Below are 17,966 nucleotides of genomic sequence, written 5' to 3' on the forward strand. Positions count from 1 at the left end.
CTTGACTCCACCTTCTTTCTGCAGAGGGACCTTCACTCAGGCTCCCGCTCACTCGCTCCTACAGACAGTCCATTTTACAGGCAGGCGGGTTTTGCTCTTTTTCTTACAGCTGGCCTGCACCTGCGTGTACAGACAGTTGCTTACCCTGGCCTGCACCCCTTTCATGTGTGCATCTGTATATTGCAAGTGTGCACACTTGTGCATCTGTGCATGTATCTATGTGTATGCGTACCCCTGTGCACAGCTACGTGTACATGTGTGCAGATCTGTGCGTGTGTGGACACTGGAGACACTCACATGGGGAATGGGCCTTGTGCTGCCTTGCCCAGCCCCACACACCTGTGCACCGAAGCTCACGCAGCCACCGCTCCCCACCGAGCGGAGGGCGCGGCTGGGCCGCAGCCCGCTCTCACAGCCCGGGCCAGGGGCGGAGCTGAAAGAGGCGGGGCGGAGTCACGTGCTCTCGCAGGGGCAGGGCCGAGACGCGCGATGGGGAGGAGCTCTGCCCCTCCCATCCTCCAGCTCGCGCCAGCCAACTACGCCTCAGGTGGAAGCGGTGGGCGGAGACAGATCGGCTCATCGGATCTGCCCAATCAAGCCGCCGCTGCCCCTTTAAGCAGCTGCATAAAGCGGGCTCGTGGTGATGTTTTTCAGTCGAGCGGAGGAAGGAGTCGTGCGCGTGCGCATGCGCTAGCCGGGCGGAAGCCAATGAGGAGGAAGGAAGCTGCACGGCTGCACGTCCGCTCAGCGTCTGGAGGCTGCGCAGCCAATCAGCAGCCGCGCTGAGGGGCGATCGGAAGCGCTCGGCCGCGGCCCGGGGGAAGCGGCGGAGCGGGCTGAGGCCGGCGGGGATGGTTGGCCGGGAGAAGGAGCTGAAGATCCGCTTCGTGCCGGGGCGCTGCGAGCTAGTGGAGGTGCGCGGCGCGGCGGGGCGGGGACTGCTTAGTCTTCGGGGAAGTTTCCCCGCGGGCCCCTGGGCCGGAGCCGGGGCTGGGCAGCGCCTGGGGATGGAGAGCACCCCCGTCACCTCCCGGGGTGCGGGGGGCAGGGCCCTGGCTGGAGCCCGGCTTCACCCCTGTGTCGCGGCTCTTGTTCCTCCTCAGCTGCGCGGACGCTTGACGTCTGGCGGCTCCGCTTGTGCCTGCGGCCGTGTCGGGCCGTGGGCGCTTCGCCCAGCCGGCCGGGGTTGTCTGAACTCCCCGTGCTCGCCCGAGGGTAGTGAGCGGCTGAGCAATTCTGCTCCCCCTCCACCCGGCCCTGCTGGGCAGCGACCCTGGCGAGATCTCTTCCTTGAGTCTGAGTCCCCTGACTGCTTTGGACCTTGCTGTGTGCTTATCTGCTCCTTTTCAAAGCTTTGCAAAAGCACAGTGCTTTCTGTGCAGGCTTCTTCCCAGCTTTAAAAGTCCACCTGGGCCTGTGTGACTGTCTTGTACTGAAGATGTGGATGTTTTTTTTTTCTTGTTGATTCAGCATAAACTGACTTGGTTTGTGTTAGTTTTGCTGCAGGACTTGCACTATCCATTACTGGGGGAGCTGTCTTTAAATTCTGCATAGTACTCACATGCTGAGTAGTTGTTTTTTTGGATCTTGCTAAATAAATGTGGTCAAAACTCCCTTCAGTTTGTGTTTAGACACATTCATAGAGTCATAGAAAAGTAGGGGTGGAAGGGACCCAGGTCATCTAGTTCAACCCCCCTGCTCAAAGCAGGACCGTTGCCAACTAAATCATCCCAGCCAAAGCTTTGTCTAGCTGAGTTTTGAAAATCTCCGAAGACAAATGTCACCACCTCTCTGGGTAACCCGTTCCAGTGTTTGACTATCCTCCTAGTGAGAAAGCTATTCCTAATATCCAACCTAGACTTCCCATTATTTGTTCAGTCTTTCATCAGGATTCATGTCCGTCAGCATTTTCAGGATTGGTTTTTCTCTAAATTCATCTCTCAGTTTCTGGTAACTTGCTGTTTTTAAGTCTAAGAGCTGAATAAAGCTTTGTATCAATAGTCTTGAATGACTTCCTTGTTCTGAGACATCAAAGTACAGTGTAGCACCAGCCTTTTCCCACCATACTATATGGTAAATGCACCTGTAATTGCTGTATGTTATCAGTGGTAAGTCAGATTAACATCAAAACTTTATAGGGTTCTAACGTTCATCTGCTTTCAACTTGGCTCATGCTGTCAAATTCTTTGTTTTTATTTGATCTAGGTAGTTGGATTGAATCTAGGTAAACATTTGTTATAGTTTTAACTTTGAAATGTGCCATGTCTCGTCTTTGATTCTTCTTATTTTGCATTCAAGTGATATCTAAAGAAAGTAGTGCTATGTTTCATTCCATTTCTCAGGGTTTTTGGTATCCTTATTTGTTCATTATTCTAATTGAAAAGAAGCCTCTGATTTGAAGGAGTTTTTTGGTGGGTTTTTTTTTTTTTTTAAGTTTGGGCTTCTAAACATCTTTTTCTTTTATCCTTAGTGAGCATTGACCTTCTGGCAAAATGAATCCTATCTTCACCTAACAGCCTGAGCAATTTGTATTTTTTTTTTTTTTTTTTTTTTAAGTTAGTTGGCAGTGGAACTTCTTAATAACTCCAGGTTCATGTATTCAAATGCAACTGACTGACTTCTGAATTGTGAAGCACATCTAGAGTTCCTGGCAGTAGTGAAGCTGATTTTCATACCAACTTGGGTCTTCAGGTGTCACAGCATGTAAGCTTTAGAATATGTGCATGCTGTTTTATGTTGCATCATACAGAGAGAAACTCCCTTCCTGTAAGACTTCAGAATGACAGAGATCTGTGGATGCCCCCAAAGCTAGAAAAATGCATGGCGAAGTAGGAATTGTTCCTTGAAGAACAGAGGAAGTAGAACACACATTTGCTGAGACCACACCATAAACATTGCAGGTGCTAGTCAGTTTCTAAAGAAATGGTAAAATTGAGTTGTATTAATTCTGTTGCTACTCTAGAGAACGCTCTAGAAAGTAGTTATGCTGCTGCTGATAGGCACAAAATCATGTATAGCAGCATCTCCAACAGTTTTTAAAAAGCAGACATAGCATCTGGTTGACATTCTATGCATGTAGAAAAATAAGGTAACAGTTACTGTGGGGGAGGCCATTATTAGCTTTTATTTATTTATTTTTTTGAAACTATTGTGATTTTTTTTTTTGAGTCAATAGGAAATGCCTACTGCCCTTAGTTACAAAGTTGCTTAGTCATTTGTGTCAGAAAGACCAAGAGAGAACAAATTGCTCTTACTGTTAAATTCTGGTTTTGATGAGATTTCACCTTATTTTTATGGGAATCTGTTTTCAATTTCCAAGTCAAATTTAAATTGAAACTCAGTATTTGATTTGTAAATCCAGAGTGCTTCTATTGAACATCATCCAGTTGTCTCACTGAATTTGAGCATACCAAACTATAATTGGCCTGGTTGCAAACCATATTATTTAGGAGGTTGCCCATCACCTAAGTTTCTTCTGAACTTTGTGAGAAACACTCAACTTGATTTATTGTAGCAGGCATCTGGTATTTGACAGAGAATCCCCTTCTGGGTACAGAAATGCCTCTACTTAACCATATGAAATTCTGATTGGAACTTCTGAGAGCGAGCCTGATAAAAATTGCTGTTTCTATTTATTCACTTCAGTTCTTCACCAAAAATTTGGCAGCTTGATGTGTAGTTAGTGATCTCCATATCTGAGGCCAGGTGGAACAGAATGATGCCAAAATAAGGCTAATAGTATGGAACAGCTCTGTTATGAGGAAACCAGACTGGGTTTCTTTCCTAACAACCAAGAATTTAATTTGTTCTTGAAACAGGAGAGTATGGAACAAGAGCCTCATGTCTCTGGGATGGCAGTAGAAGAGACCAATCGATAGGCTGCTGCTTAGATGTCTGCTTCCCACACTGGTGCCCATTTCTTTTACAATTTTTAGATCTTGCTGCCATCAGATGTAGTAGTTAGTGGTAGCAGTGTTTAGGATTCATTTAATACTGATGGTGATGCTTGAAGGAAGTTATCAGGGTTGCCTATCAATTTTCTTTTTCATCATTTTTTCTTAAAATAATAGATCCTCAGAAGTTGTCTAGCCAAACACTTTAAAGGACACTTCTTGGGTTGTCAAGTTCTGCATTCTAACAGTAGGAAATTCCAGCGTTACAATGTCTTGTATACACAAAAGTGGGCAGAATTTGGATTGCACATCACACCACTCCTTCCATTGGACCTCGGTCCTGCTTGGTGTTCAGGTTGGAGGCAGAAAACCGAGGCTACAGTTTTGATCATGGGTTCTGTAATGTTGGTGCTTGACATGAGAGAAAAAAATTTGGCAGCTTGATGTGTAGTTAGTGATCTCCATATCTGAGGCCAGGTAGAACAGAATGATGCCATTCTATGCCATTTCTATGTCATTAATCATACATAATTTTATGTAAACTTGTCTGTAGATAATCTTCTCAAGCATTGAAGCAAGTTGTGCCCAAACTGAGATTTAGCATTCCATGTAGGCAATTGGAGTCATAGAATCATAGACGTTGGGTCAGAAGGGACCTTGTAGATCTTCAAGTCCAACCCCCTGCCTGGGCAGGAGAAAAAACTGGCCTCAAGTGATCCCAGCTAGGTAGGCATCAAGCCTCCTCTTAATGACCCCCAGGGTAGGAGTCAGCACCACTTCCCTTGGAAGTTGGTTCCAGATCCTAGCCGCCCTAACTGTGAAGTCTTATATGGTTGACTAGGCTGAAATAACTATTCTTTTTTTCTAGTGTGTTTTTGCAATTTGTAAAGTTGGTCAGCTACTCATTTTAAAAAAAATAACCTCTTAGGTAGAAGAACCATGCAGAGTCCCTTCATAGTCACTGGGAGCCTTTATGGATTCTGAGGCAGTTGATGAGCTCATTTTACGATTTGGGCCTAAGCTTTAATCTGGACCATGTAGTTGCTGCTGTTACATCTACCACAGCAGAGCCTGGGTATTGATGCAGCTGAAGTGACAGGAGTTTTTCTGTCACCAAGCTATAGCAGAAACCTTGAGCAGAAAGTTCTAATGGAAGAGCTCAGGGTTTTGCCAGCATACTTGAGTTAGGTGCAAGGTGTGATTCTTATTTTTTTCACACTTCTAGCCAATATAGCTCTGCTTGTAGAACTTTGAAATGTAGACAAGACTTCAGTTCACAATTACTTCAATAAAACACCAAGGGCTGCATCTTCAAAAAGATCCCTCGCTCAACCACTCCCATTGAGCAGTTGGAGCTACTGCTTCTGAATTGTTTATGAATCTCTATCCATAGTGTTTAATTTCTGTTACTTTCTACACACTTCTGGAAACTTTACACAAGTTTCCTGTTTGAGTTTGGTATTTCAGATCCTTGAATGATGATACGGTAAAAGCTCTTATTTGGCATCCCTGGGGAATGGGGGATGCCAAATAACAAAATATGCCAGTTAAATGAGTGTCCCAAACAGGGGTCACTGCCCCTCCTGCAGGCCCTATGTGACAGGGAGGCGGGCCCCACGCAGCCTGTTATGCCTCCGGGCCAGGGGCTCAGAGAAACTGGAAGTACCACAGGGGGAACTTCAGGTTTCATGTCGCCTTACTAGCTGGCATACCGGTTAATAGAGCATGCCGGCTTGTTAGGTGCCGGTTAACGGAACTTTTACTGTATACGGAACAAGATTTTAGTTCCAAATATTTTTAAAATTTCCATGTTGCCAAAGTTTACAGATCTTTATCTGTCACTTGATACATAAACTTTTGGAAACAACCAGGATAGATTGCATAGATGTTTGTAAATATTAGTACAGTAGTACTGATTTGTGATTATGTGCAAATATTTTGTTGTTTAAAAGATGGATAGAAAGAGGCAAAAATAAATGTTCATTCTTTATTTCCCTAGGAGGATGTTGACATTCCCAATAGGCGTGTTCTGATTACGGGTGCTACTGGACTTCTCGGCAGAGCTGTGTATAAAGAGTTTAATGAAAACAGCTGGCATGCAGTTGGCTGTGGATACAGAAGAGCTCGGCCCAAGTTTGAACAAGTTAATCTTCTGGACTCTGATGCAGTTCATGTCATCATCCAGGATTTTCAGGTGAGTGAGGATCCTGGAAGAAATAGTAGATGTAGTGCTGTGTCACCATAAGCATCCTTTAGCAATGAAATTGGCTTTCTGGTTTTTTTTGTATGTGGTGTTTGGCTTCCGTGATACATAAAAACCCTTTTCTGACAGAGCTTTGGAAATGTAGTTTCTTCTCTGCTTTAACTGGTAGGCTACACTTTGTATGCATATGTGTATGTTTTCATAATAGCTGTAGCATACAGTAGTTAACAGCAGCTTTTTTTTTCTAATGTATAAGTTTATAAGGAAAATGGATAACAAGTTAAATAATTACTGCACATGGAGGCAGTGAACATGGCACACTAGTGGTACTAATAGCCAGTTGTTCCCTGCTGATCTTTGGGATTGCAGTGGGTCATAAGGAAGTAGGTAGTCCCTTAGGTACTTAGGACCCGGACTATTTAGGGCCTTATACATCAAAACTGATACTTTTGAATTGTGCATGTAAAGGTACTAGGAGTCAGTAGAGACTGAAACACGAGTTATTGGCTCCTGCTGACCCACCCTTGTCCTGTCGCATTCTGCACCAGTTGCAGCTTCCAGGCAATCATTGAGGGCAGCCCTGTGTAGAGTACTTTGCAATAGTCTGGCCTTGACTTTACAGAAGCATGGAGGATGTTGGCCAGAACTGAGTCTGAGAGAGGTTCACAGTCTTATCACCAGGTGGAATTGGTAAAAGTCACTCCTAGATGCTGCCAGAACCACCTGAAGGTCCAAATCTAACAGAGGATCCAGGATTGCCCTAAGGCTGCAAACCAGAGTGAGAAGAGAGTTAATGTCATCAATAAGTGTCCCAAAGCCCACCCTAGGCAAGCAATCTGCTCACCACCATAACCACAGAAGCTGTCTGGATTCACCTTCAGTTTGTTCACTTGTATCTAGTCCTCAACTGCCACCAGGCACTGGAGAGGAACTAAGAATGTAGGGTGCAAGTCGGGTGTCTCGGTATACTGATGGCACCTTGCTCCAAGTGTTTTCATGATTGTTCCTGGCAGCCTTATACACATCAAACAGGAGGGGATAGCTTGCAGCAGAATGACTGAATAACCAATAATAGAATAACAAGAATAACTGACTGTCAAATAAATATATTGTATATAATCCTTATTTCTTCCACTGTAGAAATATTGTTGTTTCAAGACAAAGTGTTTCTCAACCTAGCCTCCAAAGAAAACTGTACTTACTCAAATCTAAGACTAGGGGTTGTTTCCCTCCCCCATGGGTGGAGAAGGGGCTGGGTAGGGGAGGAGGAAGAAAGGCAGGCTCCCCCTGGATTTGAGTGTCAGCTCAGGGCAGGTGGTAACTTAGCTCTGGCTTTAATCTTAGGACCCTTCACCCACTGCCACTGCTTTTTTCTGCCACAGCAGTCAGAGGGACACATTTTAAGACAACATTCCACTAATTAGATGCTGTAAATGGAAACTAATTTTATAATTTTCCAAGTACAAAATCAAATTTATTGTGGGGGGGGAGGGGAGGGATATCATGGTCAGTTTAGAAGTTATTTAGGATTCAGGTAAGTCTGGTAAATGTTTTAAAGCTAACACGAGAATAAGTGACATAATGTAGACAATTATTTTAAAGCTTTTGTGCTTTATCTGCAAAGTAGACAAGTTCCACACAAATGGTTTGCATTAGTAACTTTTTAAGAATATTATTTAACATTCTGTTTGTGTGGATGACAGGAAGTTGAATCCTGCATTCCATATCTTTTTAATGTTGTGATAAGAACAAAATAGTTTGCTGTGAGTGAATTTTATTCATGGTCATGACAGGGGAAAAAAACAAGGAATATTAAAAAATCTTTTTGTTACAAAATTTGGAAACAACTGAATTCTCTTTCACTGTTTTTGGAAAGTAAGCTCTTCAAGTTTTCTTAAGAAAATATATTTTGGTTGTTTATAGGTCAGTGTCACAACCAAATGAAGATGTCCTCTACCCTTTCTGTAGATCAAGGAGCTTGTTCTTGTGGGTAGGGCAATTGTCATTTTTTCAGTTCTGTTCCTCACTAAAAATGAGTCTTTAATTTCCAGCCTCATGTGATAGTGCATTGTGCTGCTGAGAGAAGGCCAGATGTTGTAGAAAGTCAACCAGATGCTGCTTCTCAGATCAATGTGTCTGCTGCAGGGAACTTAGCAAAAGAAGCAGGTAAAGAGACACTGATATGGATTCATTTTCCCCTCAGAATTCTGCATTATTTTATAGTGACACAAGTCTAAGTAACACTTAACGTTCAAGTTCCATTTCTGCTCTTATGTGCTTGCAATCCAGCCCAGACACTGTGTGCACACATTAGTGAAGTGATAAAAATGGATGGACCGAATGAGGAATTTGAATCGGCATAAGTGTCTTTCTGTTTATGGTTGACTTCCCAAAATAATACAGTATTAAATATTTAAAAGTACAGAAAAATATTGGTGGTATGAGTAGCAGTTTTCACCCATTAACTGGAAACTGTAGAACTAATTCTTTTCTGTCTTCTCTTCCCTCATTCCCATCCCAGTTGGAGTTGGAGCCTTTCTGATCTATATTAGCACGGACTATGTGTTTGATGGAACAAATCCACCTTATAAAGAGAATGATATACCAAATCCCCTGAATCTGTATGGTAAAACTAAATTAGAGGGAGAAAAAGCAGTCCTAGAAAATAATGAAGGTAAGAATATAATTTTAGAGGTATTTTCTCTCATTATGTTACATATGAGCTAAGAGATCATATAAGAGGAATACAGTTGTAGAAACATAGAATCTAGGTTTGAGGAAAATTTTAAGAATGTCTAATGCATCTTTCTGCCCATGCAGAACTGTTCCCTTTTTCCCTGTGAGTTGAATGTAGTATGTTGTGAATGAGTATATTAACTTCCTATGCTGCTCTTCTATACTGACAGATGTATATATAATTTTTTTATAACCAGGGTTGTTCTTTTTAAAAAAAATGTTCCCCAAATAAGAAAGATGGTGCCCAGCTGGCAACTACACAGAAGTATTGAAAATACCTTTACACTAAGTTTTATTTTGCTAATCAAGAAAATGTATGCTCTAGTTGGATTTGTTATTTAAGTAGCTTAATGCACAGTTATTTCATAGTTTTGTAGGGTCAGAAGGGACCTGAGCAGATCATCTAGTCCGACCCCCTGCCATGGCAGGAAAGAATACTGGGGTCAAATGACCCCTGCAAGATGTTCATCTAACCTCCTCTTAAACACCCCCAGGGTAGGAGCCTGCACCACTTCTCTTGGAAGCTGGTTGCAGACCCTAGCCGCCCTGACTGTGAAGTAGCGCCTCCTGATATCTAACCTGAACCTACCCTTTGCCAGCTTGTGACCGTTATTCCTGGTCGCTCCTGGCGGTGCTCGGGGAAACAGTGACTTCCTCAATGCCTGCTGATTATTTTCCCCCCCCCCGACTAGTTTATAACAGGCCACAAGATTTCCCCCCCCCCCCCTTAGCCTTCTCTTTTGGAGGCTGAACAGGTTCAGGTCCCACAGCCTGTCCTTGTAGGGCCTGCCCTGTTGTCTCCTGATCATATGAGTGGCCCTCCTCTGGACCCTCTCCATACTGTCGACATCCCTCTTGAAGTGCGGCGCCCAGAATTGGACGCAATGCTCCAGCTGCAGCCTGACCAGTGATGCATAGAGGGGAAGGATCACCTCCTTGGACCTGCTCGAGATGCATCTGTGGATGCATGCCAAGGTGCGTTTGGCCTTCCTTACTGCCTCTCCACACTGCCGGCCCATGTTCATCTTGGTTCTGGGGGTCATCACTGACTCCCTTTCTGCCTCTGTGCTGACAAGAGGGGAGTTCCCCAACCTATAGGTATGGTGCCGGTTGTTCCTCCCGAGGTGCATCACCTTGCACTTGTCTGTGTTGAAACCCATCCTATTCTTGTCCGCCCACCCTTGTAACCTGTCTAGGTCTGATTGTAGTCTGTTGCATCCTTCCAATGTTCCCACGTCCCCCCACATCTTAGTGTCATCAGCAAATTTGAACAAGGTGCTTTTTACCCCCTCATCCAAATCGCTGATGAAGATGTTGAACAGTGCGGGACCGAGCCCTGCGGAACCCCACTGCCCACGTCCTTCCAGGTTGAGCAGGACCCATCCACTACCACCCTCTGGGTGCAGCCCTCCAGCCACCAGCCAGTTGGCGACCCATTTGACTGTGTGGGTGTCTACACCACAGCCCCCCAGTTTCTTCATGAGAACAGGGTGAGAGACAGTGTCAAAAGCCTTCCGGAAGTCCAGGAAGATTATATCTACTGCTACCCCGGCGTCTAATGATCTGGTGATCTGATCGTAAAAGGCCACCAGGTTGGTCTGACAGGACCTTCCACTGCTGAACCCGTGTTGGTTGCCCCTAAGCATGCAGTCTCCTGCTGGCCCCTCCTGGATGTGTGCCAGCATAATTTTCTCAAACAGCTTGCCTAGGATCGAGGTGAGACTAACTGGCCTATAGTTTCCCGGGTCCTCCTTCCTGCCTTTTTTGATTCTTAACTTTTACATGCATTATTGTGAGTTATAGAAAATAGTGTCTGATGGTATGTGTGTGTTGGGATTTAACAGGTTTATAAACTTTTGCTAGTTGTTATATTCAAGTTTATTTTTGGATTGAAACTTGAATTCAGTTAATTTGTTGTATAAAGTCATTAATAAACATATGATTGCATTTAAACTAATCTGTTTTAAAAAAGGAGGGATGTGCAATGAAGAAAATTGACTCTTTTTCCCTTTCAGCATCTTGCTTGATATTTTAGAACTGGTAGATCTTGCACTCAATTTTTTTTTTTTTTTTTTTTTTTTCCTTGTAAAAAGAAAATAAGCATTCCTGCTTTTTGAGGAAAGCTGAATAAAGAAAATAGCCTTGCCACCCACAAAAAGCTATTACTATCGGACAGTGGTTTGGGAGGTCAGCAAATTATTCTACCAGTTCAGTTCAGTTCAGTGCCTTGATTTTTCTTTTAAACTTGGGTGTAGTACACATACTCTCCTTTTTAACAGTCTATTCAAATATTATACTAGGTTTTAACATCAGTTTCTCAACTTTTTTTTTTTAAGCAATGTAAACATTTTTTTTATTTCTTATTTCATTTAAATGAATGTTTATTTCAACCATTTGTTTTTTACGTATCTTATTCACAACATTGCCCAATTTGGAGTGTTCTCTGAATTTCATTAAGATGCTGTTTGCTCCCTTTTCTAGACTGGTAATGAAGATAAGACCAGACCAAATTCAGGTACATATGGTATATTGCAAGACCCATTCTTCAACTAAACTTGGCTTTGGTTTTGTAACTTTGGTTATGGTCTTTCAGTCAATGATCACCAGCCTTCAATGTCATTTTAAAATTTTACACTGCATTCAAGAAAGGTATTTTAAAACATGCAACAATCAATCAATAAACAAATTTCAAGTATGTAGATCACCCTTTCAGTCACTAACTTAGTGATCCTATAATAAAAAACATCAATCAAGCTTCCCTGGAAAAATCTTTTTTAAGCAATAACGTTGCTTATTGCAAATGGTGCTATTAACTACTAGCTTGCTGGCAACGTTGTTTATATACCTTTTCACTTTCATTTAGGAGGAATACCAGACCTACCAAGATGTGTTGTTGTTGCTTTTGGTTTAGTTTTTTGTTTTTGTCTTTTTTTGTGGGGGTGGGTTCTTTTTCTTGTGTGTTGTTAAATACATAATCTTCAGTCTTCCTCTACTGCCACAGCCTTTTGGAAGCTTTTTAGAAACAAAAACTGACCTATTCAATGCAAATGGTAATTCTCTTGGTACCAAAAGAAATCTAGCTTGGGTTCTGGTCTTTGTTTCTTTCACCCCCTGCCCCTTCCCATTTTTCCCCAAGAAAACTACTCATGATTTCAAATTTTCCTGGGCTTTAAACTGTGGAAGGGTAGCCTCTTAAGTTAACTTAATTCAGTCCATTTACTAAAATATTTGATTCCTTCTGTAGTAGTATTTTTTTTTTCTCCTCTTTCATAGTTCCCTGTAAGAAACGGTTATTCTATTTAGTGCCCATAAAATTTCAGTAATAAAGTGATTCCCTATTCTCTTTTTCAGTTAAAGCCCCCAAACCTGAGACTCTTTAAAACAAGAGTCTATATACCCAAATACTAGACCTCCTTTTTACAGGGCTTTCGGCTTGCTTTCTGATTTGAAGTATTTAGTATACCCATCTCCTATGCGCTTGGTTATTAACAGCTTTTTGCTTGGCTTTGCTGGATGATTTTTACTACTTTAGGTGTACTTACTGGAAAGTAATATCTCTTAAAAATATATGAAATGAGTGCATGAAATGTAGAAATTAAGTTAGAAACAACAAGTTATTTCTCTCTCTTTGGCAAGTAAGCAGCACATCCTGAATGCTACTCCTCTATAAGGGCTTCTTGCAGTTTTGATGATCTTTATTTGGGGAATTGCTTTGAATGTGTGCTTATACTTATTACCAGCATCTTCAGTCAGTATTTTTGTGGTTCCAAATGCTCCAGAAGCTAATCTAGGAATCTCTTTTTCCTTAGTCTTATCCTGAGGAAGTTGAGATGTTCTTTAGAAGGTCTGCCTATTTTTTTTTTTTTTTTTTATTTTTTTGTAAGCAATTTTAGCTCTTGGCTTATCTTGTCAAATTATTGTTCTCTGTCTTTATAAATGTTCTGGATAAATATTTAAGCAATATAAAGAACAATGAATGCAAATTTGGTATAACCTTAACCAGTGTTTAATTTACTGAATACAAAATTCTCACTTTTACATGAATTCTTAATATTCTAGAATAATCGGATGACACGGTAACAAACTTGCAAAAATGCATGGTTAATGCCATCACTTTCTTTGGAGTCTTTTATATTGGTATGAGATTTACCATACTCCTAAAACACTTGTTAATTTTTCTTGGATAATTCTAAATTTTCTTCAGGTTGCTTTCAAGACATTGTTTACTCGGGTGTTCATAAATTGCTTTTTACATTTTTCTTAAGATTTTTTTTTTTTTTCTCTTCCCCCTTTAGGTGCTGCGGTGCTTAGAATTCCTATTTTATATGGAGAGGTAGAGAGGCTGGATGAGAGCGCTGTGACTATTATATTTGATAAAGTGCAGTATAGTAATAAATCGGCCAATATGGACCATTGGCAACAGAGATTTCCCACTAACGTCAAGGATGTAGCCAGTGTTTGCCGACAGCTAGCAGAGAAGAGAATGCTGGTGAGAGTTTCAGAAAACAAGCCTCCTCTAGGCTAGAAACAGGCTAACTAATTTTGTTGGGGGAGGGTTATTTTTGTTTGGATTTTTTTTTTTATAGCCTCTACCATAATGGGAAGTTTAAGTGCTGAAACCAAATCCAAAGTTTTGGTTCTAGATTGTACCCAGGCAATCAAAGTGCATAATATAGGATCAGTATCCAGAGGTTCACTGCTGTGAGGTTGGCAGGGAGTAGAGACATGTTATACCATTTTTTGTCACTTAAGTATGTTCAGCAGCCATTTAAACTCCAATTTAATTTTACTACTTTGCCACTAAAATAAATAAGGTGATGGTCACAGTTTTGTTTTGTGTTTTTTTTCACTGCTTCATCTGAGAAGGCCATATAGCAAACAAGATGTCTGGGGAACTGTATCCCAGTAGGATTCTAAATATATTGGCCCTGGAATGCATTATGGGGCTTGAAATTGTCCCCAGAAATGTGTATTTGAAGATAGGATCAATAGAATAAGATTCCCTAGTCTTCAAGGGGTTAGTGTAAGTGTGCCTCATTCCTCATAATTTGTTTTTATTTCCTAGGATCCTTCAGTAAAAGGAACATTCCACTGGTCTGGTAATGAACAGATGACCAAGTATGAAATGGCATGTGCTATTGCAGATGCTTTCAATCTTCCTAGCAGTCATTTGAGACCAGTAAGTTCTCTTGTTCAGTCTGTATGGAGGTATAGAAAGTTCTGAATCACTGAAAACTGTTTGTACACTGAATATTCAAGTTTAATTGTCCTAGTTCTACAAAAGCAGGAGTTCACAAATTCTCAAGTTGTCACTGTCCTTCTAAGGATGTCAGATGTATTCTGTCCCATGGAAGTGCTGTCTGCATTCTAACTTCTTACCAGACATGATGGGGCTGAAGTTGCCTATAAGTATTGTACCTCCAGTTGTGGAAGTCTCTGACTATTAAGAGGCAGCTACCTGTAGCCGAGTCTTCTAGAATTTTAAAACAAACAGGAGATAGCTAGCCAACTTCTAATTCAGTTTATAGACTTGACTTGGCATACCGTAGTTTCACGGATTACATGACATGCTTAGGAGCAGGTCCACTTCGTAATTAATAAACCTGTAACTCATTTTTGCTTGTTGTTTTTCTTTAAAGGAAGCCTACATCTTGAAAACTTTGAAGATATTTTGTCTTTGTGTTGTCTGTATATTTAAGTTACCGTTTTTGCTTTTCAAATGGTCTGTTTTTAGAGCTTCAATGTTGAGAATTATCCAGGGGCATTTGAAGTGGTGGATTTAATTTTTAAGTGTGCTTCTTTGAACACAAACTTCAACTAAACAATCTTGTTCCTCAAAGTTCTAAGGAAAAATTGGCAAGTATCATGCCTAGACTGGGCTACAAATTTACTGATACGTTCATTTAGTAATTCGACATGTAAGTTCTGAGGTTGTATTGGAAGTGCTAGACTAAGTTAAGTACAAGTCTGCTTCCCAAGTTCAGGGATTTGGTTGAAATATTATACATAATAGATTGGTCTGAGATCTTTTTTCAAATTGCTTCTCCTCAGGAGTCATAATGGCTAGACCAGGTTCTGCTGCCTTTTAAGGAGGGGAAAAAAAAAAAAGAGAGAGATGAAGTATTTTTCACTTCTAAATTGATGCTCCTTGTCACATGTCCACAACTCCTGCTTTCCTGATCACTTTTTAGGAAATAGGATAAAATATAGACTTAGCAGAGTTTTTTTTTTTTTTTTGATTTTTAAATGGCAGTAAATAATTATTGATTGGTGTAGGAGTGTCAAACTTATCTGGCCCTCTGAGCTGGATGAAGGGCACAGGGCAGTCTGTGGGCTCAACAGCCCAGTCCCACATACTGGAGACAGGTCTGGCATGTGTACCCAGACCAGCCTTGCATGCAGTGCACTCTGGCCCCAGTTCAGGACTCATGCAAGGAGCTAGAATGAGCTGTACACTGCACGATGTGCTTACACTGGACTGGCTCCATGTATTGGCTGTGGTTCATGGGGCCTGCTCTATGCTGGTTCCCATGCCACGTGCAGTGCATGTAGCTGGCTGAGCCCTGTGCCACATAAGTGCAAGTCCTGTAGGCCCAATCCAGACCAGCCCCAAAGCTGGTGCCCCAGGCCAAACTGGCATGAGCACCACACGTGCAGTGCACACCCTGAACTTAGCCCCTTATGCTGTGTGCAGTGCTTACGGTGCCAGGTCCAACCCCCCCCCCACCACGTGCAGGACATGTCAGACTGGCTATACATACATACTGCATACAACATGTGGGGTTGGGGCTGGTGCCAGGGTCTATATGTGCCACGTGCAGCCCATGGGGTAGGTCCAAGACCCGTGTTACAGATTGTACAGCTCTAAGGGCTGAATTTGGCCCGTGGACCATATCTTTGATGCCTTTGAGTTAATAGATCATTAAGTACTTGTGCATATGTATCTAGGTGAGTGGCAGGTGGAGGCCTTTCCCCTCAGTTCAAAACGAGCCATATACGGTGTGTGGTAATAAAATTTTTACACTTTGTGAAACTTCAAGGAATGGGGTTGTATGAATGGCCTTTTATTTCCTCTGTGCTCATTCTTATCATATTAGACAAGGGGGGAAATGGATTTTAAATGGAGCTGAAGTTGGAGAAACAGGCTGCTTGTAGACATGGGGGTGGGGAAATCATTAAATTTGGTGTGCTCCTGCGCTGAGCCCAGCACATGCCTAGAAGCAGCAGCACATTACTTGGACACATCTCTGCAGTGTCTTTGTAATGCACTGCTTTTTCTGGTAAAGCACTTCTCCCAAGTCTGGAAGCAGCCATGAAATCTGAGGGTATGCCTCTGTTCATTGTTACATAAAGGCCACTGTTTGTATTTTGTAACTGTATCTTCTTTTCCTTTCTTTAAAGATTACTGATAGCCCTGTAGTGGGGGCTCTTCGTCCAAGAAATGCTCAGCTCGACTGTTCCAGGCTAGAGATGCTGGGCATAGGTCAAAGGACACCATTTCGAGTTGGAATCAAAGAATCACTTTGGCCTTTTCTGGTTGACAAGAGATGGAGACAGACAGTCTTCCATTAGTTTGTACCTTTTTTAGTACAAGTCTGGTATGTGGCACTTTTTTAAAAAGGAAAATTAAAAGAATAGTTTTGTATGAGTGTTCTTAAAAATTGTGACATTTATGAGATTTCATTTAATCAGGTAAAAATAAAAAATACGGTCTTGCACTAGTGGAATTGTTAGCCTATAATAGCTCTGGCAAAAGATGAACCTTGTTTTGAAGAAATTAGTCTTTTTCCTCTCTGTCGTGCTAGTCTAACATAATACCTGATGCTAAACATGGTCATCAGTAACGTTTGGAACGAAGAATAAAACAGATCAGTTGTAAGTTTCCTTTTTGCTGAAATACACTGACCCTAGGGTTCACACCATTGGTGTGTATAGATACAGCATTCCCATTGATGGCCATAGTCAGCATCTTTATTGTCAAAAAAAAGATTCAGTATTTTAATTTTAAAATTTGTTATTCTAATGTGAGTTACAATGAAGTGAGAATCATTCAAGTTTTAATGTTTGCTTTGCTTTGCTTCAGCTTTGATCAAAATGTTTTTAAAAAGTGAAACTTTATTTTTGCAGTTACTTAGTGCAATTTTTATGCTTGAGATTTATATTTTCACAGTGTTCTAGGCTTTGGGACTCCTGCCGCTACGTATATTTGTACAAAACATTGTCTGCATTTGTCATTTAAAAATAATCTGTGAAGGGCGTGGGAGAGAATAGAGTTGTACCCTTTGCTTTTTATTGTGTAAAGGCTCAAAGTGTGTTCATTTTTCCTGCTTCATTCTCTTACTGTGTTTTAATGTTGAAGTTTAAAAGCCTGTTTAGGCTGGAAGACTGATAGAATTGTTGAAAGGAGGTCATTATGAGTCAAAGTGAAATAGCAAATGTGAGGGGAAGGTATTTCAAGAAATTTGTCTACAGCTCTGTGGCTTGACTTGTTTAAATGCCCAATACAAGTACATCACACTGGTGTAATAACTACCTTAAAAGGTTTGCATAAGTCCTGAAAAGTAAACAACTCCAGGCTTTGTATGACTTCAGCATCCAGAAAACAAGTTGGAGAGAGAACTTCCATGCCTGAAGATTTGAAACTGTTGGAGCTCTTGGGGAAGGGGTAAGGAATATTTGGAAATCAGCTGCAGCTTCTTCAGTGAGAGCCTGGAAGACTGCTTTGGATAGTTTTGATAATTCTGAGGGAAAATCAAGTAGGAAAACTGGAATACATTCAGCCTTTAGGAATCAGAAAAAAGAGCAGAAGTCAACCATTTTAAAGGTCAGCTTAAAATTTTATCCCTTTAATTCAAAGTGGTGTGTCATAAGAATTTGTCATAACCTTGTTTGGTATCTGAAATCCTGATATGCACACAGTAAATTATCTCCAAAGTATAATAAATATAAAGCTGGAACTGGTATCAGTGTTGATCTTTTTTTTTTTTTTTTTTTTTTTATAATTTGCCTGTAGTCCTCTTGTGATTGCACAAAACAGTACAACTTGGTTGCAGTTCTCCTTGAAATGTTCATGTGTCTTGGGAACAACAGTTGTGAAATGAGTTGTACTGCAAGTACATTTTAGCTGTTCACTT

The 17,966-nt window shown here is 41.5% G+C and overlaps 1 protein-coding gene across 1 annotated transcript; it reads left to right on the top strand.

Annotated features, from left to right (window-relative positions):
* Positions 1 to 503: 503 nt before the first annotated feature.
* Positions 504 to 17,793, top strand: MAT2B (methionine adenosyltransferase 2 non-catalytic beta subunit). Its single transcript, XM_090065239.1, has 7 exons — positions 504 to 914; positions 5,893 to 6,087; positions 8,148 to 8,262; positions 8,618 to 8,770; positions 13,128 to 13,321; positions 13,898 to 14,011; positions 16,234 to 17,793. Exons 1-7 carry the CDS (start codon positions 852 to 854, stop codon positions 16,402 to 16,404), a joined length of 1,005 nt encoding a protein of 334 aa, XP_089921365.1. The 5' UTR covers positions 504 to 851; the 3' UTR covers positions 16,405 to 17,793.
* Positions 17,794 to 17,966: the final 173 nt, after the last annotated feature.

The sequence above is a fragment of the Crocodylus siamensis genome, chromosome 10 (genome assembly GCF_052110815.1).
Source record: "Crocodylus siamensis isolate JL-2025a chromosome 10, ASM5211081v1, whole genome shotgun sequence".
NCBI classification, from domain to species: Eukaryota; Metazoa; Chordata; order Crocodylia; family Crocodylidae; genus Crocodylus; species Crocodylus siamensis.